Genomic DNA, 23758 nt, shown 5'->3' with positions numbered 1-23758 from the left:
ACTCGCAGCCCTTTAAGCCGTGTCTGGACGCTCAACTGTTCAGCCGGCTCAGAGCCAGTCTAGCCCCGGTGGTCTAAACAACACAATTGTTTAAATGCTGGGACCCTGTCTACAGCTTAGTTCTCACCCTTGCTACCCTCCTACAACCTCACCTGTATTGGCAAGGGCAGGAAATGGCAGTAGACACAGCGGAAGAAAGTAAAGAAATACACACATCATGTAAAGTACATGACGATCTACAGCTGCATTATTATTAGTGCTGTAGGGGGCTTTTTCTTTTTGCTGAGGTTTTGCAAAGCACTGGAGTTTTAATAATGATGATCGTCAGTCATAGAGCACCCTTCACGTCCAAAGCACCTTCCAGATATTATTATATTCCAGATATTATCGTTAACCCTCTACAGGGTAAGTAGGATTACCCCCATTGCTCAGCTCTAAGGCACAGAACGTTTACGTGACTTGCCCAAACCTACAACAGGACATGGGGCAGAGCTGGGATTACAACTCAGTTGTTCTTAAGCCCCAGTCCTGTGTTCTAGCTACTAGATCAAACTTCTGACTCTCTTGCTTTCAAAGCTGAGTTTGTTTGATTGGTTTTTATTGTAGCCCAAACAGAGTAACCTTCTACTCTCCTCAAGCAGCAATGCTGACCTGAGTTTTGTCCCCAGAGTCCTGCAAGACATGCCAGAGACAAGTGGCCTCCGTTTGCAAAGTAGGTCACATTCTGGCTGTGTTTTGTGGCTGCTTGTGGTTGTGCACATCCACTTTGCAGAGGCTCCGGGCTGCAATTCAGTGCGTTTTGCACCAGCATACCTGCCCGTGCCAAATTTCTACCTCGGTGACAATGGAAGCGAGACCGTACTTCCTAGCACCTCCCTGTATTGCTGCTTGCACCATCTGTTCGTGTCACTTCAGTAATTAACTAGCGCTCCATGCGACACATCACAGGCTTTTGTGCACAAACAGTGATAGATGACGGTGGCTTGAGGGAAGCTGCTTCCAAGAACGTAGGCAATCTGTATGGGAAAGAAGGCACTGAGGTAGCTCACTGCATCTGAGCCTGCACCATGCACATCCCCTTTCACAGCCTTTGAAGGCACAAGGCTTTTACCAACAGGGAGACTATAAACCTGAGCAACATTTAGCCACTGCAACAGCTGGAAGTCAAGAACCGGGAGTCAGTGCAGAGCCCGGCTGGGACACAAGCTTCGTACGCAAGCCAAATTCCTTGTCAGTCTGCTGTGTGCTACAGAAATGGCATGACATTCACTTAGGCTGGGTGCATGCCAAAATTAGCTACTAGAGGTCAGGTGCAATGGAAGAGGGGAACATGCCTTTCTGTATTTTACACCAAGATTGGCAGAAGCTGCAGAATCTGGATCCAGATCTCAGATGGCCTAAAGGTGCAAGGGATGTGCAGGGGGAGAGCTTTGGGTCAGCTCTATAAATTTAAGGACCGTTTACAAAATCCGGATCTACTATTGAACCCCTCCAAAAAAGACAGAGGATGTGGAGCTGGCTTTCTGGTTCAGCCCCCTCTATGTTTACACCTTTTTAAACAAAAGTAGCACCTTTTTAGCTCCTCTGAGGCTGATCTAGAGATCACACTGGTTTATGAGTTGTGTTGGTCTTACAAAACTGATTTTAAAAAGAACGGTGTGAATTTAGTGCGGGCAGAGTTCCTAAATGGCTGACCACACCAGAGCTTGAAGTCTTGACAGCCACAGTCCAGGCAGGAGCAAGTTAACCTGCCCCCAGCTGACTGCCCAGCATGTTGTTGAGGCAGTCCTGTCTCCATGGCTCGGTCAGCCCTTGGGCCTTCAGCTAAGACTGCCAGAAAATGGGCCAGTTAGTGCCAGTTGGGATGGTGGCTCCCGTGATGTGGACACCTGTCCACTGAACGGAAACCAGCTCATTTCCTACAAGCCATGGAATAGCCCGTGGTCCATTTTCAGTCACAAGCAGCCTGGAGATGAAAGTGCTATATACAGTATCATTACTAATCCACTGACACCCAGCCAGTCCCTCTGCATCGCTTGATAGGTGGATGCTCACTGGCCACTCCAATTGCCCTACGATGCCCTGTTCCTTCATCACTGCAGCTGCCACCTCTACAAAGCTGTAAGTCCAAGATAAACATTTCAATATTGGGAACTACTGCCTGGCTGTCAGCTCATGGTTCTGGGGGCGCTATCTCCTAATGAAGAAAGGTGGAGTGTCAACTGGGAGTGTAGAAATAGCTACAAACATGGACCTGGCTAGCTTGTTTGTGTAGATAGTCCAAACTGTGGTTTCCACCTGTAACAACGTACGACCACAAAAAAAAAATCACAGCCACTTTGCTGGTCATCTAAAGGAGCCCATATATGCAGTATGTGGAAAGAGCAGTGAGCACGGTGTGCCCACAAACCACACGTCCCTAGGAAATTGCCCTAGAGCCAACAGTGCAGTTGGTCCTTGCTTGTTATTTTTAAGATACTCGTTGGAGGCAAGACCATTGTCAGGGTTGTGCAAAAATAGCAAATATTCTTTTGTGAAATTTAAAAAAAACCCACATAATGACTCACAGCTTTGTGGTGGGGCCTTGATCAGTTCCAGAATTGTGCTGACTGCAGCCTGACAGGTTTTACATCAGAACAGGAAAACATTTGCATGTTTTAACAGGGAAAAAAAACCCACAACCCTGCTCTTGGTCTAAACAAACGTTTGCATTTGGGAGGCACTTTCTTGAAAATGGGAGCATTCTTGAAAGAAACTGAGTTTGTTATCGCTCTGACATGCTCCTGCATTTAGATGGGGAGGTGGGGCAGAAAGGTCCATTTTTGATATTTGAGCTTTGCAATATCTAAGTGAATGAAATGTGAAAACCTTTGATTTTGAGGGTTCTCAGGTTAATTGTAAATCAGTCTCTGCCCTAGTAATCACACACACTACAGCACTTCCGATTCCATCCAGCCGAGGGCAGTGGGGCTCATACAAATAAACCAGTATGCTACGCTATCACTGGCTTGTCTCTTACATTTTTCTACTCCCAGATCTCTCTGGGAGAGAGAGTGTGGACAGAGGTGTCCTTCTCTCAGCTTCCCAGGAATCCTGTAAGAGGACAGAACATTATTTTCCAGCACAACCGACCATTCATTCATTCCTGCTGCAGGAGGTTCCAGTTCACCAACACACCAGGGCATGAATAACTTACTAATACGCAAGAGCACACAATGTAATGGTCCCTGGTGCTTGCCTTAGGGATCCAGCAATATGAGCTTCCTAGCGCCAAGGATTCCATCCTGCTTTTCCTGAGAGTGTTATTGCTTTACCAGCTGTCTGGGCCTTGACTGAGGAGCTACCCAGAACTGGCCACGGTCCTGTCTGTACTGCAAATGTGGGGTTTTTAATCAACCCAATCACCTGACTTGTTCACAAGAAACAGGGCTGAGCAGCTTTCTTCTGAGACGTACCCAGGTGTCAGCCGGGCTTGGGCCACGGCCCTCATCGCGCTGCCTAACTGTGCTTGTGCCAGGGCATTCTGGGAAAATCCAGACAGTGCCTCAGCAGCGGGGAGAACGTCGGCGCCAGAGGAGATAGCTGCCAGTAGCACCTAGGGCAGAGCGTTCAGAGATCCTATGGCCGAAAGAGCGGGAGGACCTACCAAGGGGGAACCCGTTACACAGCCAAAGCTGTGTGCTGAACTGGTTGCAAGGAGAGCACGTGTCAACGTAGGCTTCTGGCAAGGGAGATGTGGTCAGGGATGCTAACGGAGTGTGCATGATGATGGAATCCTCTGCCGGTTTGACCACGCTGAATTTACCGGTGACCCATGTGACAAAGACAGCAATGGAGCAGGGGGCTGGCTGAGGTTAGCAGCTCACAAAACACCTCCAAAAACAGGCTACCATGAGCAGGAAGCAGCTCAGATCCATGGCACAGAAGCTTCACCGTTGGCACAGCTCCATGGACCACTTTGAAGTGCTTTGGTGCCCAACAGTGCTCCAGCCACTGCCATTTGAGGCCACTGTCAGTGCTGCATGTGAAAGAGGAAGAAGAGTCTTGTGGTTAAGGCCCCAGCTGGGGAGCCACAAGACCTGGGTTCTATTCCCAATTCTGTTTATTCCCTTTGTGACCTTGGGCACGTCATGATCGCTCTGTGCATCAGCTTCCCCAGCTGTTAAACAGCCAAAAGGTACTTCCTTCCCACCCTGTGTAGGCTGGAAGCTCTTTGGGACAAGGACCATCTCTTGCTCTATGTCTGTACAGCCCCAAGCATAATGCAGCCCATATCTCAGTTGGGACTTCTTACCAAACTGTAAGTCGTGTATATGATGGAAACCATTTCGAGCCAGGAATGCTGCCGCACCCCTAGTTACAGCACCTAGGTACACGCTCGGAGAAGCTAATATGGCAGCCAGCAGTCTTATAGCAAATCCAGGGAAGCCCCTATAATCACTTTCAATGCAGTGTCTTGGTTCAAGTGGTTTTATTTCAAAACTGGAACTCAATTTTCCCATTTGTTTTACAAGTTGCTTAAATAAATGTGGTTATTCTACAGAACATTACACTTCTCCCTACTTCCCCCTATTTACAAATCAACATATTTGCTTGTAGATCATTTGCTACCCCCTTTCCTGCCTACCCCACCCCCAAGGCAGAATGGGAACGAGCAGCCAGCTGGGGAAGGGCTGCGAGGCAATGCGTTGCCTCTGTCTGATCAGCTCGCCGAGTCTTTCTGGAGAAGGAGAATGACAGCAACCGTTCAATATCTGGATGCTCCCCGTCAGTTCCTTGGGTGTGCAAACAGAGCAGGTCCATTTCAAACTCGCTACCGAAGAAAACCCTGCCTTTCTTTGCAGCACAGGGTGCCCCCTGTTTGTATATTGCACGGGCTCCTCTGTATGTGACCCCCCCGTCTAGGCTGGGCTGCTGCAGCAGGCAAATGAAAAACCCAAACTAAATCAAACCCCTCCCGCTGTCCCTTCCAGATCATTTGAAAGCAGAAGTGGCTGTAAGCATCGGGGGATGGGCAGCCAAAGGCTCCCCTCCCCTCCCCTAATGCTGCTTTAGGAGCACAACTCTTAAGCAGGTGGTGCAGAAGGCTGGCCCAGAAGACCCATTATTTGCCTTTGCAAGTAGCGGTGAAGGGAGGAGAGGGGAAAGCTGGGAGAAATGACCACTGGAAGGGGGGAAGATGAGGACACGTTTTGCTGGCTCAGGAAAGAAGCCACCACAGAAATGCCAAAGGAACCCTTAAGTGGGACTCAAGGCCTTGTCTACACACACAAGTTGTGCTGTTTTAACAACACCTGCAGTGTCCTCCCTAGGGTGGACTCTGTTAGACTGGCAGACAGATGCTTACACCATATAACTTCTTCCCATATGGGAAGGGCAGTAATATATAGTGTTATAAGGCACCTTTAATAATAACTAGCTCTTATATGGGGCTTTTCATCAGTAGATCTCAAAGCACTTTACAAAGGAGAGGTCGGTCTCATGATGCCAATTTTACAGATGAGGAAACTGAGGCACAGAGAAGGGAAGTGACTTGCCGAAGGTCACCCAGCAGGCCAATAGTAGAGCTGGGAACAGAACCCAGGTCTGCTAAATCCCAGTCCAGTGCTCAATCCATTTTGCCACACATGCACACTAGAGGTGTACAGGTGTAACAATTTCAGTTCAAATAAAAATGCACACCCCAGGCCCCAGCCCACCCACTGACATAATTATATCAGTACTAAATTGGTGTGTAGACCTGGCCCTCTGCCCAGGGGGAGTTTCATCCAGCCATGAGTACAAATTTTTTGTTTTAAATTAAAATCAAAAGCATACCAGCCAAACACTTCAGTTATTTTGTCTATGAACACAGTAGGAAACAGCACTCTCTTTTCTTCAGCTCACTCTTCTTCAGCAGTTAGGTTTAATAGGCCATAGTTTCACAAGTAGCCCCTGATTTTCAGTGCCTTAATTTTGGGGAGCCCAACCAAGCAGCGGAAATTTTCACTGACTTCTAACAGAGTAGAGAGGGCCTGGCCCTCCTGAAAATGAGGTTCCCTGGGCATCTCCAGCTGGGGACCCAACCACTACAGCACCCAAAAAAATAAAAGTGACCACTTGAAAATCTGGGCCAATGTCATACTTTAAAAGTTCGGTCTCTAGGGGATGGAACTGATTGAATTTGCCATCTTAGCCAAAAGGTGCATTTGCAATCTTGTTCCTCTTAGCACTGGCAATAGAATGTACAAGGGTTAGCCATGATTGGGATTCAACCAGGAACTTTCATGTTGGTGTATGTGTGTGTCAGAGAGAGAGAGAGAGAGAGCATGCACGTGAAAGAGAGAGAATATGCATCAGACACACATGTGCACGTTACCGAGAAGCCATTGACAAACTGGGGGAAGTTCAGAGAACATAAACACAAATGATCAGGGCCTGGGGAGATGGATTTAGAAGAAAATACTAACAGAACTCCACAGATACAAGCTGGCTAAGAGATGACATAGGCAGGAGGATTTTATTCTACCCCTCAAGCAGCTGTAGGATTTTAAAAACCAAGAAGGAAAAGGAATGATTTAGGGTGGGGCCCCTGGCTACAACTAGGAGTAACAGGATAAAATGAAGAAAGGGAAAATATGGGCTGGCTATCAGGAAAAACTTTCCGACAGTCAGATGCAGTAGGCTGTGGAATAATCTCCCCTGGGGAATGGCGGAAGCCCCCTAGTTTGGCACTCAAGTGGACAACCCCTCCCCCGTAAATTTCCTGCAGCGAGCAATCTTGTAATAGCAATGGAGAGGGACCAGATAGCCTGATAGGTCTTTTCCATCCCTGACTGGTGTGTGTGTGGGCATGTTCTCTTTGCTAGCAACAAAACTACCTTGGTGAGATTTGTCATGTACAAGGTCACCTCAAAACGTTACTAGCTTGCAGTGTCTTGTTTGCAGAACTCAAGGTAATTATCCCTGAAGGGAAGTAACCATTTGAGGTGTCCTTGACTACGTTCCAACACTGGCAACGTCTCGTCCTTTCCATCTAGGAAATGCCAGGAGATGCTTTCACTGTTGCACAGCTAAGGGAAAAGCAATATAAATCAAAGCCATGGATTCCTGTTCCAGGAGAACCACTGCATGTTACCAGACCCAAGCGGGAAGTGGAAAGTCCCAATCCGACTGCAGACAATGGAGAGACCAGCAGGAGAGTATTTGTAGGAGTTAAGGGAACCGACCACAAGCTGATAATGGCAGAGACCGGGCACTGCTGACCCCAGAACAGATCCCTTAATGGCACTGGTGTCTTTGGCCTTCTGAGCTCAGAGCATGAGCCAGATCTAGGGAGCGGTGAATGTGTTTGGTTGGGACATCCCCAACACGGTTGCCAGGCTGGTGGAGTTGCTCATCGTTCAAACCATTCTCCGAGGTGCAAGGGGGACAAAGGACAGCCCAGGTCCATTGCTGGTGATGGATGGAGTTGGCGACTTTTGACTGGCACCAGTGAATCGGATGCTGAGGTGAGGGGCACGCCAGAGAGTTGACAAGAGAGTGGGGACAGCCCATGGCTTTGGGCCATGGCAATACGTAAACATCCACGGGGGCGGTCAGAGATCAGAGCCAGGGCTCATCAGCAATGGCACGAGCATCTCCATGAGCCACGGCTGCATTGGTAGGCAAGGACACCCCACACAGAGGGCTGGCCTCCACCCTGTGACTCCTCAGTAGAAAGAATACTGGTTCTCAACCGCCCTGGTCCTGCTGCGCGAGCCGTCGCTCTCGTGGTAGTCCTCCACGCTAATGCTGGGTGACTCCAGCAGGCGCTCAGTACTGTTGCTGCGGCTCCGGGCACTGAGGGTCCCCTCCATTCGGTGGTACAGAGGGTGGCCGGTTGAGGAGGAAGAGGCGACAGCCCCCTCCCCAGGCGATGCGGGCTGGATAGGGCCTGGCACAAAGCTGGAGAAGTAGGGTTGGGATGGGAGGTCGCTCCTGCAGCTGGGCTGTTGGGAGGCAACAGCTGGGGCAGGGCTGGCATCTGCAAGGTGAAACACAAAAGAGTCACGTGCCCGGAGAAGGCACGAGGGCGAATGTTTTACAAGCTGTTCGGTGCTGGACTGGCAGCCACGGAGAGAGGAGTTCTCCGTCCCCAGGGCACATACAGCACAGGGATGCTTGCCCCGCACAGCCCTGCCAATAAGCTTTGCACTCACATGAAACCTGTCATCAGAGAGTCTCATGTGCTTTACACAGGTGAGTGTCATTAGCCCCAAGTGACAGGTGGGGAAACTGAGGCACCCATGGGGTAGGTGGAGGGGGTCTTGTCCAAGGTCACCCAGCAAGTCAGTGACTGTCAGGACTTCAGATCTGCTGCAGATCTTCCAACTCCTAGACTCTAGGTGGCGTGATCTCTCCTAACCTCAACCAGTTGAAATATGGAGCCAGGTCCTGGGAGTGGCCATGCATGCGAGGAAGGGCAGAGTGGTATTGGGATGGGCTGCTCTATCGACTAAGGTGCTAGCTCATTGTCTTTGTCCATCTCACAGCGCTTTGCAGACTCCGGCACGGCCTCACAGCGCCCAGGCTAGGCAAGGAAGCAGGCGGGATCACCAGAGACACGGCAGGCAAGTCACTACATGAAGTCAGCGGGCGAGCTGAGAAAGACATCAGGTCTCCCGAATCCCACTCCAGCACTTTAACCGTGGCTCCTCGCTGCAGATCCCCCAGTGGTTCAGACTCCAGTGCTCGGATGCCAGGAGCTACATCCTGTCCCTCCCAGCCTCTCCCACTGACCCGAACGAATCTGCTCTCAGTTAATTTGGGTCTGGGCCAATATGGAGACAGCCGCCCTCTCAGTCTGCTGCGTGAAGCCACGCAACCCACATTGCCTGCAGGGGGTGAGCGCAGGTATGCGCCCTTCCTTGCAGGCCTCCGAGGACAAAGGGGTGTCTCCTGCCCAGCCAGGGGTGGCTCCTTCTCCCCAAGCACAGTGGCACAGTCCCTCCGCTCTCATGGCGATGCCCCAGCCTGCCCCAGATACAGCTGGGACAGCACCGGGCTGCGTAGGCCTCACCTCGGAAGCCCTGTGCATTGCTAACACAGCAGAGGATTGAGATGCTCGTGCAGCTGAAATGCCTCCAAGGGGAAAGGGGAGCACAAAAATCGATGGGGCCAAGAGACGAGGGGGAGGGAGGGCAGAAAGCACCAGCGCTGTGACTTTGCCCCTTCTACCTCCAACTGCACAAGCGCTCTGTGGGTCTGGATGGGACGTGCGGCCTATCACCCCCCTCTTCCCAATCGGCCCCAGATGGGGACCTGGAACAAGATCAGGCCCATCACATTTGGATCATCTTGAGCAGATCCCCCTTCACTGCAGTAGCGGGGTGTGGGGAGGCCAGCAGCTGGTGCAGGGATTCCTGGCAGCACGTCCCCATCAGAGGGATTGAGGGGTGTGGGTAACAGCCCAGAGGCACGGGGACGCTGCACAGATCTGGTGGCTCCCCAGAAAACCAGGCAGGTCTTGGGGGAAAACCAAAGTCCTTGGGGGACTGGACTCCCTGCCACTTCCTATGCAGACAGAAGGAAGCCTGTCTCCCTGGGGAAGAACTGGGAGACAACACTGAGCCCCATATTAAGGCTATGTAGGGGAGCACTGACCTCTGTATCATGTTATGGCCCCCATTGCTCATTTGAGGAGTGGGTTTTAAATGCATCCACCCTATGCCAGTTTGGAGGCAGCTCAGCCCCAAACGAGAACATCCCCTCCGGACAAGAGGTGCTCAGGGCCCTCGCCCTGTTCAGCCCCTCAAGATCTGATCAGACGCATGGACACAGGTAATCAAATCCTTCCCACAAGGTCCCGCCTAATTGCATCTCAAGTGATTTCACTCTCCCTGCCTCATCAAGTATGTGCAACAGGCCACTCAGCACATCCCTTATCACCAGAGCAGAAAATACACACACTGGCCCCCAGCATGCTCTTCCTACAGCTCACGGAGATGGAGATGGATACACACACAGAGCTCCTTTAGATTTTTTTATATATGAAGGCAGCACCTTTAGTGGTTAGAGCAGAACACTGGACATCTGTAAGGCCAGGTACATGGTTGTCAGCCGGGACTGAACCTTGGACCTCTGGATGCGAAAGCCCGCACCACTTCTGCCTGAGCTAAGAGGAGCTGGATCTGCTAGCGAGGGCTGTAGCAGGCTCAACCTCTATATATGTCCGGGCCACCACTAGAAGGGGCACATCCACATCCAGGATGCTGGGTTTCTATTCTAATCCCTTGCTGTGTGACCCTGAGCAAGTCATAATCTCGCTGACCCTCACTTTGTCTCTCTGTAAAATGGGATAATAGACACAGACCCACTTTCATACCATGCTTTGAGATCCCTGGATGAGAGGTACCAGACATTATGTTGTGGAAGTTCTCTCTGGAAATCCACCCCAGCCCATACCAAAGGGTGCCAGCCTGTAAAGCCAGCTTGGTCCTTCTAGCCAGGGAATCTTGGACACCACCATTCCTGAGCTGGCTGCTGGTCAGAAGAACTCAAGGGCTAAGTGAAGTGCTCCTAGCCCCACTCCCCAAGGGTCAGCATAGGGGCAACACCTTAGAATAAGCAGGACAGCTTTTGGGAAATGGTACTGGAGGAGAAAACACGAGAGAGTCTTTTTCTTTTGGATGTTTGCAGGGAACTTGGTGCAAGCACGTTTCTCTTGGAGACGGCCCTGACCCCAAGTCCTAGGATCGCATCCAGATATGAGGTCTGACCCATCTCCAGCTCTCCTCACTCATCTCCTGTGCAGGATCACGAGGGATGCTGTGCTAGCCGGGTGACCTACCAGAGAAGGGGCCCTGCGCCACAACGTAGCTGCGGAGAGTGATGTCAGCTGAGCCGCCGGACTCCAGGGGGATGGGGTGGGTGTGGAAGTGCCGCAACATATCGAAGATGGTCTGGAACCAGAGGTGCTGCACATGGCACTGGCCGTTCTCGTTCAGGGATAGCCGGAGGTGCTGCAAGAGAGGGGCGCAGTGAAGCAGATGGGCCGAAGGGCAAGTCCACAACTGCCGTGGATACTGACCCAAGTGTTATTTGTGCCACAGACCGTGCACATGGCTTGGTTCCTTCATGTGCTGGGTAGAGCGTTTACAGCTCCCCCAATCCAAAGGCTACTGGTTATCTGCAAACAAAATTGTTTTTTCCGCTTCGCTAGCAATTTGGCTCAGAACAGGAAGATCTCACGTTTCAGAGCTGATTGAAACTGATTGGCTGCCAAGCAACAGTTGCTATGACCCATTCAGAAAGCGTCTGGTCAGGGAAGCTGGCCTTTTGGGTTACCAGCAGCATGAAACAGAAGTGTTCTTTGAGAAGAGGGGGAAATAAAAAGGAAAGCACCTTTACCAAAGAACACTGGAATAGAGGCTGCACAAAGAGAACATCCAGCAGAGAGCTTCTGCTCTGGGACCTTTCACTGACACTCACCCAGCTGCATGCAAGTTAAAGTGCAACTGACTTGTAATGCAAGACATTTGCTGGGAAATCAAAGGCTAGTTCCCACTTTCTGCAGTGGAGTGGCCTGTTAAAATGCTCTAGTTTCACCCCTATGGGGCAGTATTCCTTATAAACACTGCACATTTAAATGCCCTTTCTGAATTGCAAGTCCCTCCTGTGAAGTGTGAGGTTCCTCTGCGCAGCTCCTACCAAACTCGGGGGGGTGGGGAGTGGTGTTTATTAGTAAACAATTATGTTCTAAAAATAAAACAAAAATGTGTATGCAACAAGAGCTTCCTTTCTTGGGTCCTGAGAGGTGCTGGGCACGCACAATGTTCCCTGAAACCAGTTGGAAGAGAGTGCTCAGCATCACTCAGGATCAGGCCTGCCATGACTTGCCAAGGCTAACACTTGCCAGGGGGACATCCCCTTCAGCCCTGCAGAGTTGAGAGCGCTCAGAGCCGCCTGAGCCCTAACCCATTTCAGGAATGTGTCCCTTTTCCCGTCACCCCAACCCAGGGCTTAGCAGGGTGGCTGCTGGAACAAGCACCCCACTGCCATGTCTAATAAGAGAGAAGATTTGCATTCAGCTCTGCCACTGAAACCTCACAGGTTTCTACTTCACTGAACCCCCTCAGACTTCATCCACAGCACCACTCAGGCGAGTGCCTTTCGCTTTCACGCACCAGGCCAGGAACCTGTGCAGCCAGCACCAAAGGGCTAATAGATCTCTCCATGGGAGATTACCTAGCGGCGTCACCAAGGGGAGAACTGATGCCTCTTTGCTAGAACGTGGACACTTGCAAGGGTTATTGCTACCATACCAAGCCACTCAGGCTGTCCCAGCATTGAGGGCCATCGATGCCAAGCAGAAACAGAAACAGAATAGGAATAAAAGGGAGGCTTTTAATCCAGTGATCTCAAAGCACCTTAGAAAGGTAGCCAAGTATCAGCCCAGTTTTGCAGAGGAGCTGGACAGAAAGGGGTTGAGTAACCTGCCCATGGTCACTTAGTAAGTCAGTGGCGGAGTCGGGAATAGTCTGCAGATCTCCAGAGTTGTCCCCTGACAGAGTCGCATAGTCCGTGCTTAACCTGGGGGCACGTGAGTCATACACCGCATAAAAAGGGGTCTGTGTTAGACACACACACAAAAACAGCCAGCAAGAACAAACAGGCTTTATATTTAAAAAAAAAAAAAAAAAAACAGGCCTTGCTCTGATCTTCCCATTGTGCTGTTCCTGGCAGGCTGGCACTGGGATAAGGAGCTGCCAGCATTGTTTCTTTTAAAGCCTTCCTGCCTTAGCAGAGCAGCAAGCGCTGTCAAATCTGCGAGATGCATTTCGGTGGCTCAGCATTTCCACTCCCCCAGCTTCATGTTCGGAGCAGCCAGATTGAGAGCCCTAGATAGCGGCTGCATTTCTCTTGGGTGGGGGGGCCAGGGGTGGGAAGGCGGTTAACGCTCGCTTGGGAGCCGAGCCCGGAGACTAAACTGCGTGGGCTATTGGCAAAGTGGGTGGTTTGGGGTCCCCTTGGGCATTTTATTCTCTATTCATTAGAGCTGGTCTGGCAGGGCCCCCTCTGGCAGCATCTTAAGCCTACAGGAAGCTTTCACTTCCTCCGACACACTAATCCTCCAGGGCTGCTCTCAGTCCTCTCCCTGCACCGAGCAGCTCATTCACTCTCCTCTAGCAGCCTTGCTTCCCACTGGCTCCCTGGGCTGCTCTAGGTGGCTAACATCCAGCTTCCTTTAGAGCCCCCCAGGCTTCTTTCACAAGGGGTTTGGTAGCCCCAGTGTCCTGGCTACATTCCAATTCTGGTAACCACCTGACAATCCCTTCCTCGCTTTCGACTGGATCCAAGACCCTCACATCACTCTCTGGGGACGTCTTCACTGCAGCTAGAGGTAGACATATGCACACTAACTTTGATCAGGCTGTGTAGCTGGGGCAGCGCAGGTGGCAGGAGGGGCTAGCCACCCTGAGTACCACCCCGTCTGAGACCTAGGCCCGTACTCAGGCCATTGGCCCACCCTGCAGGTACATTGCTACTTTTAGCATGCTTGCTCAAACAAAGCTAGCACACGTATATCGACTCAATGTACCCTCCGTACTAACCTGTAGCTCAGTATTTCTGTGCCCTGTTAAAAGGGGTCAGCGTTCCACCCCAGAGAGAGCTGCATTTCAGTGATGGTGAGCTAATCCCTGTTCATGACATAGATCTTCATCTTGCTTTCAGTACAAGGGTGTCACTTCCACTGAAATCAATGGGAGCTTTGCCTAGAGAATCTGGGGGCAAAACTGATCTGTAGTGTTGTAGCCCAGTAGACCGGGCACTGGACTGGGACTCATGACACCTGGGCTCTATTCCCAACTCTGCCATTGGCCTGCTGGGGGACATGAGGGAAGTCATGTCCCGCCCTGTGCCTCAGTTTCCCCACCCGTAAAAAGGAGATGATGATACTGACTTCCTCTGTAAAGTGCTTTGAGATCTAACAATGAAGAGAGTGACTAGTAGTAGTTTGTGGAGTGCTTCCAATTCTGGTAACCACCTGACCATCCAGACCTCTGGATGAAAGGCCACACATAAACGTTAGCTCTTTTCATTCCCTCTTATGCAGCACAGAACTAAAGAGATGGAGAACCACTGTCCTAATTTGTTATGCAGCATGGCCGTGTGTTTTAAATAGCTGCAAAGGTGGCCACATTTCAGCCACAGGTGGAATGGATCTTTGTACATCATTCTGGGATGAAAGGCGCTTTCAAGGGTTGGAGGATTATTCATGTTTGGGGATCTCGGCAATCCCAAAAAAGCCCAGTCAATAATGACACTTCCGAGCATCTTTTTAGAAGTCAGCAGAGCTATCCTGCTTCCGAGCCCCACTGTAATCAGACAGGTAGGCCAGAGACAGGCCCCCGTCCTGCTTCCTGCTCGCTACATATTGGACTGACGCTGAGAGGTGGAAAGACAAACTAGGGATAGCATCAGAGAACAGTGGGTGAGTGCGGCTAGTGCAGTTCTAAAACCATTTAAATAACAAGCATCACAATGGCACTTGCCTTTGCTTTCCCCTGGAAGTTAAAAGTCAGCACGTATTCGCCTGGTCGAGTTTCACTCTGCCGAATGACAAACAGACCGTGACTCCTGGCCCCACCGAAGAGCACCAGCTGGGCGGCTTTGATCCGTGACAGCGTCCCGTGGAACCAGGGGAAATCTGAGAGGTTGATCTCCGCTTCTGTCTCGCTTTCCTCCCCTGTACAGTTGGAAAGGGGTAAAAGAAAGGCAGTTTAGAGAGGGAAATGGTTGTCTTTCGAAAGGGACGGCAGCAACAGTGAATAGACCGCAGGGCTCTGGCAGAGGACGTTCTGGCTATTCCAGAAGGATCAGGATCAGGATCATATGCTGGGAAGATGACGTCTGAGTCAAATACAGAGGATCGTGTTGTAAATGTGCACCTGTAGCTAAGCAGGCTGGCTACTGGGTGCTCCTCTCAATTCCACTGAAAGAGTGGCCAGGCAGGGCAGAAAAAGGGTTTCTATATTAAACCAATGGGCTCTTCTGGCTGGGAGCAGCGGGGCAAGGTTCGAACGGAGTGCACTCGTCCCTCCCTGCCTGCCTATACAACCTCCCCATCAGCTTTATTCCTGGGTGCACACCTCCTCCCTTTTTGCCACTGGGCACACCCACCCTATGTATGGGCACCTCATGTACACACCTGTCCCCATGAACACCCCTTTAATTCCCCACCTCCACCCTTCCCCCTCACACCCTTCTCTCTAATCAGAATGCAGCAGTTCTGCTCAGGATTTGCTCAAGAGACCCACGTTGCATTGCAATGGGATTTTCCCCTTTTCTTCTATCAGTTGTGTCACATACAGCAAATCAGTTGGAAGGTGGCCAACGTGGCTACCTCCCTTCCCACCCACCCCCCACCCCCCCCCGAAGCCTTGCAGGTACCTGCTAAATGACTGCTAGTGGCTGGTGACTCCACGGTCTGCAGGAAGTTTTCCAGTGGTACATGGGCCAGGTGTTCCCCCAAGGAGTCCCTGGCCCTGCCATGCGGGGGTGAGATGACAGTGGCAGCGGTCGGGGTAGTGGTGTGGGTGGCAAGCACAGAACATCTGTCTGGAGTCCTGTGCACACCTGAAAGGAAGGCAAGCTTTAACGGCTTAAAGCTCAGAGTTTCTCTGCGAATCAACCCACAAGCACCTGTCACGGACCAACAAGATCGGTGCTACACCCTCAACTTTGGAGCAGTCTCTTCGGGGAACCCTTCAATGGGCCAGACCCACAAGGGGTCTCACTCCTCCTTCAGGGCAGGCCATGCAGCCTCCCAAGACTGAACCTCGGGGGCTCCAACACTCCTGCTTCACGCCGCGAGATCTGCTCAGCGAGTCCAACTGAGATCGACACCTGGTAGAGACCTGTCCACCCACCAGGGATTCATGCACCTCACCACGTATTTACGGGGACACTCAGGCAGTGTTGTCAACACAGGTGGGTTTATTAGTCACCTGGAGCACAGCGGAGGAAGTCCTTAGGTTAGCGCAGAGGAATGAGGGTTAAAGCATAGCCTGGCCTGGCTAGCCCAGAGCCCCAGCCAAGCTGTAAAACTCCATTTTCCGGCACTGTCTCTCGCAATCTGCCTTCCTTAGCCCGTTCCCAGGTGAGAGAGCTCCCTGCTTACTCCAGAAGCCAACACTTTATCCCCCCACCTCACACCTTCCAGCCCTTTGTTCTCAGGCTGGGGTCTTTGCTCAGGGTCCCTGCTGACAGGTGCGGGAACTGCATCTCCCTCTGGGTCGCTGCATACTGGGTCAATGTCTGGTTGACTGGGTTTTCCATTGATACAGGCTTGATTTGTCTCTTGCTATAGTGTCAGCCTTGGCCAGTTCTTTTCAGGGACACATTCAGGCTCAGGCAGCTAGCAAAACACACGCACACACTCTAGGTCACTTAGCCTGCCCTCAGAGACAGCTTGGGCCTTTCCCCACCCTCACTGGGTAGCCATGCAAAATATAAGGGAAACTGAGGCAACAGAGGATTCATAAAAATATTATAGAAAATCCCCACGTTGTCAACACCACATTCAGTAATAACGGACGTGGTGTATTGTCCTCTATACGATCTGCTCCTACTAGAGAGAGAAAGGTAGACAGTTGGCTGGGTTAGTTAGTAGGGTTAGTTAGTTGGTCACCCTAGAGACTGCAGTCTTCCATTTACCCAGAGAATGGGTCCAGACAAGCAGAGCCACTTTAATCCTTCCCTACATCACCCTGACAACATGCTACTCCCCTGCCCCAGAAGAACAACCGCGAGAAGTAAGAGAGGGTAGTTCAGTCTCAGACAGGCCATTCACTGTGCAGCTGCTCTGCTGTGACTAGTGACAGTGGTGCCAGGATGCCTCAGTAGGAGCTGGACAGAGACCCAAAACTCATCTCACACTCAGCAATGAAGTTTTGGTCAACCGAAATGGGGCAGATTTGAAACAGAAGCCAGAGTCTCCATGTGCTGGTCTCAGTCCCCCATTTCTTTAGGGATAGGCAGCAAGGGAAGGCTGCTGGGGTCAGGCTAGGATCAGCTTGATTTAGTTTGGGATTGTCCTGCTTTGAGCAGGAGGTTGGACTAGATGACCTCCTGAGGTCCCTTCCAACCCTGATATTCTATGATCAGCTGCTGGCTACAGGGCACATGAAAGCGAGTCAGAACGGCCAGATACTTGGCCTGCATCCCTCGCCTGTCAGATCAGGGTGGCTGCATCATGAACAAGAACAGATCCCAAAGGAGAGCGGAGTTGCTCCCACATTTTATGATCTTTTCTTTTGTTGTCAGCTGCATTCTCGCCTTGAAACCCAACCCAACACCACAAGATGCCAAACATCTGAACCCAACGTTTCTGGTGATTTTCTCCGGGTGCCCTTACCATCGGCCAGAAATTCACAGCTGCAGGAGGGTACCCTGCCTGGCAGGCAGGCTCCCTGCACACAGGAGGAAAGTTCAATATCATCTCCGCTGTCCCTGCAAGGAAAAAACAGAGCAGATGGTCATGTGCAGGCTGTCACTCTCTGCAGGCACATGCCTCACCGGGGATGGGGTGAGCGGGGAAGAATTTCCACTCTCAGGTAGGAACCATGGTTCATTTGACTAATCTTATAATTCTGGGTAAATTCAAGCTCCATGCACTCAGTTGGGTGCTCTGGATCACATTTCTAGTGTCTGTACCATGAAACAACGGGCCCCAGCTCTGCCAGATGGCTGCAGTACCCTGCTTGCCAGTCCCTGGGATGCAGGCCAAGCTCCCATGCTGGCCAATCATGGCGGCGACTCGGAGGCCATTTGGGTCAGAAACAGAGTTCAAAGAAAGCATCTGGGACCGAACGGATGGGGGAAGGTAGGGGAAGCAGAGCAGGCAGGAGAGATGAAGGCAGGCCAACTCCAGAGGTGGAGGACACCCATCTAGAGATGGAGGAGCCAATGTTTAGCATCGGGGGTGGAGTGGGAGCAAGACAGACCTGGTGGACCTTGAGACAAGATCTCTTGGGGTGACGGCAACAGCCAGTCCAACAGCGGGAAGTTTGACCAAATGACGCCCTATAGGAGCAATGCCTGTGCACATCCCTGACCATCAGCTGACTCCCCCTGTCAGTCATAGCTGTGCCCGCCCCCTTAGCCTGACGCCACTGTCATGCAAAAAGCCACGCTCTCTTGAAATCCTATATTTAGCCTGGATGCTCCCGATTGCCCCGTTGTGGTGAGATACGCACACCGGTCTCCGTTACTCTTGGAGCAACAGCCTCTAGCTGAACCAGGAGGACACGTGCTAGCAGGCAGCTCAGGAAGCGGTTTGTGTTGGCGGTAAGTGTTTGGGAGGGAGCAGCTGAATTATTTAGTAAGCAGTGAATGAATCAGCAGTCGGAGTCGCTCAACTGCAACCCTTAAAAAAGAAACCACCTCTGCAGAAAATGCGTTGACAGGGCACTGACGAGGTTTCCGATTCAAACCCTTGGCAAGCACGGCACTCACAAGATGAATGAAAATTCACTCTTGGTGCTCACCAGGCGTGTCCATGTCTTAAATATCTCAGAGTGCTCTACAAACACGGGCCCTGATGTTGCAAATACTTATCCCCGTGGTGGTTAGCTCTGAGCCCACAAAGGGTCCACAAAGGGCTGCAGGGCTGCTCAAGTGCTGGAAGTTAAGCACATGCATGCCCGTTTGCTGGATCAGGACCCTTACTCCATTGCATATGGGGAGAGAGCCGCACAGAGATGTCAAGCTGCTTGCTCAGAGTCACAGAACATGGCAGCAGCAGAGCCAGGGGTCCTGGCTCCCATCCATTGCCTTAGCCCCTGGATAACACTCTTTACAAGCTGCAGGGCAGTGACCAAAGTGCATTAATGTGGTCCTCTAGACTCCAGAAAGCCCTTTGACACCAAAACCCTTGACCGTTCTGTGGGCTGGGTGCTCTCAGCTGAGGGCTGCCGGATGCTCTTTCTAGCAAAGCAGAACGTGTACAATGTGCTCCCGAGACGGGGAGTCAATAAAAACCAACAGACCCCACCTTTCGCAGTTCCTCTCTTCACATCTGAGCCACCAGGGGATTTTTTCCTCCCCTGTGAACAGCTTAGTATTTCAGACATGTTTGGAATTAGAATGGAGCCTTATGCCGCGGAAAGGCAGCTAAAGCCAAAGCAAATAAGTCTATTTGCTACTGTGAGATGTTTGTTAAGGTATTTTAACCTTTTCCATGATCTCTTGAGGAGTCAAACCCTCCCCTCCCCCACAAACCCTCAGTGAGACGAAGACAATCTTCTACAGCATCTTGCAACCTAACGGATACCATACCAAGCTGGTTGTAGGCTGCACACATAGGAATCACTGCCTGTCAGTGAAACCCAACCGCCTCTGGGGAGGAACGCAGCAGCTGTCTAAACCGTAGCACTCCACAACAGCGTAGGAGAGGATGTGAAGACAAACGCTGTATCCAATTGCAACTGCAGGCAGAACGAGACTGTAACCCACTGGTTAGTGTGTGCAAGACATCCAGGATTCCAGTCACAGATAAGCCCCCACTTATGTGATGGCCACTATATTAGTGGACACACTGGGGATTTAAACTAGGAACTCCAGAGCTACAGACATGGGCTGTTTCAGCTAGAGGGACAAACCTCTGTAGCTGCTGGCTGTAACAGGCTCAGATCCCCCGCGGCTCAGGCACCGAGCGGGACCCCAACACACACTCAGCAGTGGGTCACGCAAGCACTGGGAGTGTTTGGGGCCTTGCTTCGTCACAGAGATGATGGCTGGTTAGTAGCAGGGTTTCTCTTCCAGTCAGCTGTGTCTGAACGCTGTTCCCAGTCTGCCGGGGCAGTAGATTGGTGGGTCACACAATGACTAACGCTAGCCAACCTTTTATGAACAAATTTTGTTGTTGAAAAATGGGCTTTTAAAAAAAAAAAAAAAAAAGCATTTTTGGGTGAAAAAAATCATTGACTTTTTTCATTTTTCTTTCTCTCTATCTGAGCACCTCACCATCTTTATAATGGATTTATCCTCACAACACATCTGTGAGGTGAAGCAGTGTTGTTATCCCCATGTTACAAATGGGGAACTGAGGTACTAAGAGACTAAAGGACTTTCCCTGGGTCACACAGAATGTTTGTAGCAGAGCAGGGACGGACTCCAGCTCTCTTGGGCCCAGGCGGTGCTCAAACCCCTGGATAATCCTTCCTCTTCTGAGGTAAAGAGGTGCTTTTTGAAACAGGGAGGGCAGCTTCCTCAAGTGAGCCTTACCCGGGGTCTATGCAGTCCTGGATATCTGCCACCCAGGAATGTTTCTGGAGGGAGTCAATGGTTTCCAGAATATACTCAGCACCATTCTCCACCTAGATGGGGAGAAAAGGGTGGTGGGGGAGAAAAAGACGCAGTCAATTTACAATTCCTTTACCTGTTTAAAATAGACTCTTCCTCACTTTGCCACCCACCCCAGAGATGTGAAAGGAGAGGAGAAATAAACTGCATAGCCTCTGTTTAACAATCAGACTGGATCGTGGAGTTAAGTAAATGCTCGTATCACACCTTCACCCACCACTGTAATGCAGCCACCGCTCTGGAGCATGGGCAGCTGTTAAATACCTCACAGCACATCAGTTCGAAATGGGAAGTGAAGGAGCATATCGTGTCCAAAAGAAATTATGATATGGGATGGAAGGGGAAATTTTCAGGCGTTTGACTGTAACTACCTAAATTGGAATTAGACAGAACTCTGGGGCGAACATCCCTACTTCTGTGAAATGTGCCACGGGATTTTTAATGGACATGACTTCAGTGTAAAGGCTCACCTGAAAAAGACAGCCTAATCCCAACACCACAATACCCCCTAACTCCATGCTGGAACATTAGCTCAACACTGACTCAAAGGAAAAAGCCCACTTACTGATCAACCAGCCTCACTTCCTGCAGTACCCCAGGCTTTCTTTGAAGGTCTCTCTTCCACATACTGACCAGGCCCAACTCTGTTTGTTTTACCACATCGGATGCCACAGCCAGAGGCAGTATGGCCAACCCCAAGTGTGCAAAAAATCACAAGTCAGAATTAGCAATGCCATCCCCAGCAGATATGCCTAGGATAAGCCGGTGATTACTCCATTTCTGTGATTTACCTCACAGTAAGTGAAACTGATACCTAAACTTTAAAAGAAATAACACAAAATATGCCTGGAAGATTTGGGGATTCTTAAATCGTTTGAACAAATGGAAAGGAAACAAAACACAGTGTTTAGATATCTTGCAAGGCACTATTTTTCTTCACAGTGAAAAGAAATGTAAGCATACAAAAGGGAGTGCTCAGTTAAAGGGTGTATAAATACATTTTGGCTGAAAGGAGAGACAAATTGCAGAGCCAATTTACAATAGAGGTCCTCTGAACTAGGGGGAAGGTTTGCCATTCACAACTATCTGCATTTCCTCTTCCCTCCATCATAAACCCACTGTTGAATACAACTGACACAATTACTCCACACATCAAACGCATGTGGGAAGCTGAGAGTGGAAGCCTGCTGCTCTGGCTCAAAAGCTACAGACCTCCTCCACCTGAGGAGAGCTCCAATAGCCAGAAGAGGTAATAGGTCCCTTATCTTTGCTGGGGGTTCAGCCACTACATCAGTCACTTCCACACTTCTTCAGGGGGGCTGGAACAATTTGTAGAGTGGGGTGCTGAGAACCATTGAACCAAACTGTAAACCCTGTTTATAATGGAAACAACTTCAAGCCAGGGGGTGCTGGAGCACCCCCGGCACCCATAGTTCCGGCACCTATGTGCCTCTTCCCAAAAGACATCTTTGCAGTGCATCATCTGGGTCCAGCTGAATTCCCCACACCCTTTCCCCACACTCACTAATTCTTTAGGCAGAAGAGGTTTGTGGGAAGAGAGCAGTGTGTAAAGGGGGAGAAGGTGGCTCTGGGACTTTTCAGAGAGTCATTTAGTGGTCAGCACCCCTTTTAAACACTTCCCCTCCCTGAGGAGACAGAGAGCAGGATCTCAACAAGCAATTATGGGCTTTGAAACTAACAAACCAAATAAACCCTTAGGGGAAACAGGGACTGAAGCAAAGGGGAGAGCCGTTATTGTTAGGGAATTATTGGGAAAATTTAGGAGAGGAAAGAAGGTGCATTAATCCAGCTGCTATCCCAGGACACGATTCCACCTCACCCATCACCTGCCTTGCTCGCTCTGGAAAGAGAAAGTGTGAGGAACAACCTCTCCCTCCCCCCCCCCCCCCACACACACACAGCAGAACACCAAATACAAAGTTTTGTGCCTCACAAAGCCCCTTTGTCCTCATTGAAAAGGAGTGTGGGTGAAGTTTGCATAAGTTCGACTTGCCAAGGAACCGCCATCCAAGGGAAAGAACCATTTCTATGGCAACCTCTGTGTGCCACGGGGCATCTAGTCAATTCAAAGCGCTTTCTTAAAGGCCTGGTAGGCAGCAGGAAGTGAAGTGCCAGGCTTTTAAATCAAACTATGGTAAAGACAAAGCAATACCATTCTACAGGCAGTTTTCCCCTTGACGTTTATGATTGTGAGAGCTTTAAACAGGCTCATCCACACAGGCAAACTGGCCTCTGAACTCTTCCTTTGAAAATATGCTTTAGGCAAACAATGGGGAAGAGGAGTGATTTAAGCAGCAATGGGATGGGGAGGGGGTGTTCTTGACTTTCATAGTGGAAGTGATGAGCACACCAGGTATCTAATAAACTCAGATGCAAGCACAAGGCTAGTGGCAGTCAGAGGAGACCGGCACTGGACCATATGTTCTTTCTCCTGCGAGGCTGTTCAAATATCACGTTAGCCCAGTATGATTTGCTGCAAGGAAGGCAAGATCTAGGGTAAAATTCTGCATGCAAACATCAGTATTCTACATTAAGTGTATATAATGGAAATCACTGCAAGCCAGCCCCCCGGCTCAGCACCTCTGCATCTCTTCCCAAAAGACATCTTTGCACACGTGCACCATCTGGGTCCAGCTGAATCCCCACACACTTTCCCCACACTCGCTTAGACAAAAGAGGTTTGTGGGAAGACAGCAGTATGTAAAGTGGGGGAAGGTTCTGGCTCTTGGGCTTTCCAGGGAGTCGTTTAGTGGTCAGCGGCATGCCAATAATGTGGAATACAGATGAAAATAAGTGCAAAACTCAACTCAGCCTTAAAACTACGCAGCTGCAACGGGCACTTCCCTAATAAATGAAATGCAACAGCCATCAGGTCACCAAGCTGGTCCCAATGTCAGACAAGGAGCTAGGATTGGGGCCTGCTTTGCTCATGTGCTTGGATTCTCTCCTCATACCCCCGTTTCTGGTTTCTGTAGCTCCGATGGAGATAAATTTAAGACAGCAGCCATGGAATAGAGGCTCTGGTGGAGGTTGATTCAGAGATGAGCACCCCCTACTGAGTCACCCTCAGTGCTTGCTGCAACACAGTGCCTCCTGGCATCCCACTGGGAGCTTAGGTTGGGTTCTGCCTCAGTCAGTGCCAACAGTAATAAGGCATTGCCCTAGCTTCTCATGCCCCTGATCCCCAATTGCTTTGCTAGGAGAGGGAGCATTAGTGTCCTCCTTTTAAACAACAAAGGCACAAGGAAGGGAAACAACTTGTCTCAGGTTATACCCTACACCCAGGGCAGAGAAGGGAGCAGAACCCAGGTCTTCAGCCTCAACCCACTAGACAAAGCTGCACCAGCTTGTGGGTTTGAACTGGAACCAAAAGCAAAGGGACCAAGATATCCTGAGAGTGCCTGATCTT

The 23758-nt window shown here is 50.6% G+C and overlaps 1 protein-coding gene across 1 annotated transcript in view; it reads right to left on the bottom strand.

Annotated features, from left to right (window-relative positions):
* Positions 1-7691: 7691 nt before the first annotated feature.
* The window catches only part of SH2B2 (SH2B adaptor protein 2), a 31247-nt gene continuing 15180 nt past the window's right edge, over positions 7692-23758 (bottom strand). Inside the window, exons 4-9 of the mRNA XM_077836765.1 lie at positions 20251-20342; positions 17381-17475; positions 15415-15600; positions 14517-14710; positions 10811-10982; positions 7692-8005 (exon numbers count right to left, since the gene is read on the bottom strand). Of these exons, the coding sequence (XP_077692891.1) occupies positions 7692-8005; positions 10811-10982; positions 14517-14710; positions 15415-15600; positions 17381-17475; positions 20251-20342 (1053 nt within the window). The remainder of the gene's footprint in view (positions 8006-10810; positions 10983-14516; positions 14711-15414; positions 15601-17380; positions 17476-20250; positions 20343-23758) is intronic.

This window comes from Eretmochelys imbricata, chromosome 17, assembly GCF_965152235.1.
Source record: "Eretmochelys imbricata isolate rEreImb1 chromosome 17, rEreImb1.hap1, whole genome shotgun sequence".
Lineage (NCBI taxonomy): Eukaryota > Metazoa > Chordata > Testudines > Cheloniidae > Eretmochelys > Eretmochelys imbricata.
Note: the sequence above shows the minus strand (reverse complement) of the source record. Positions and strands in the feature narration are given on the sequence as shown.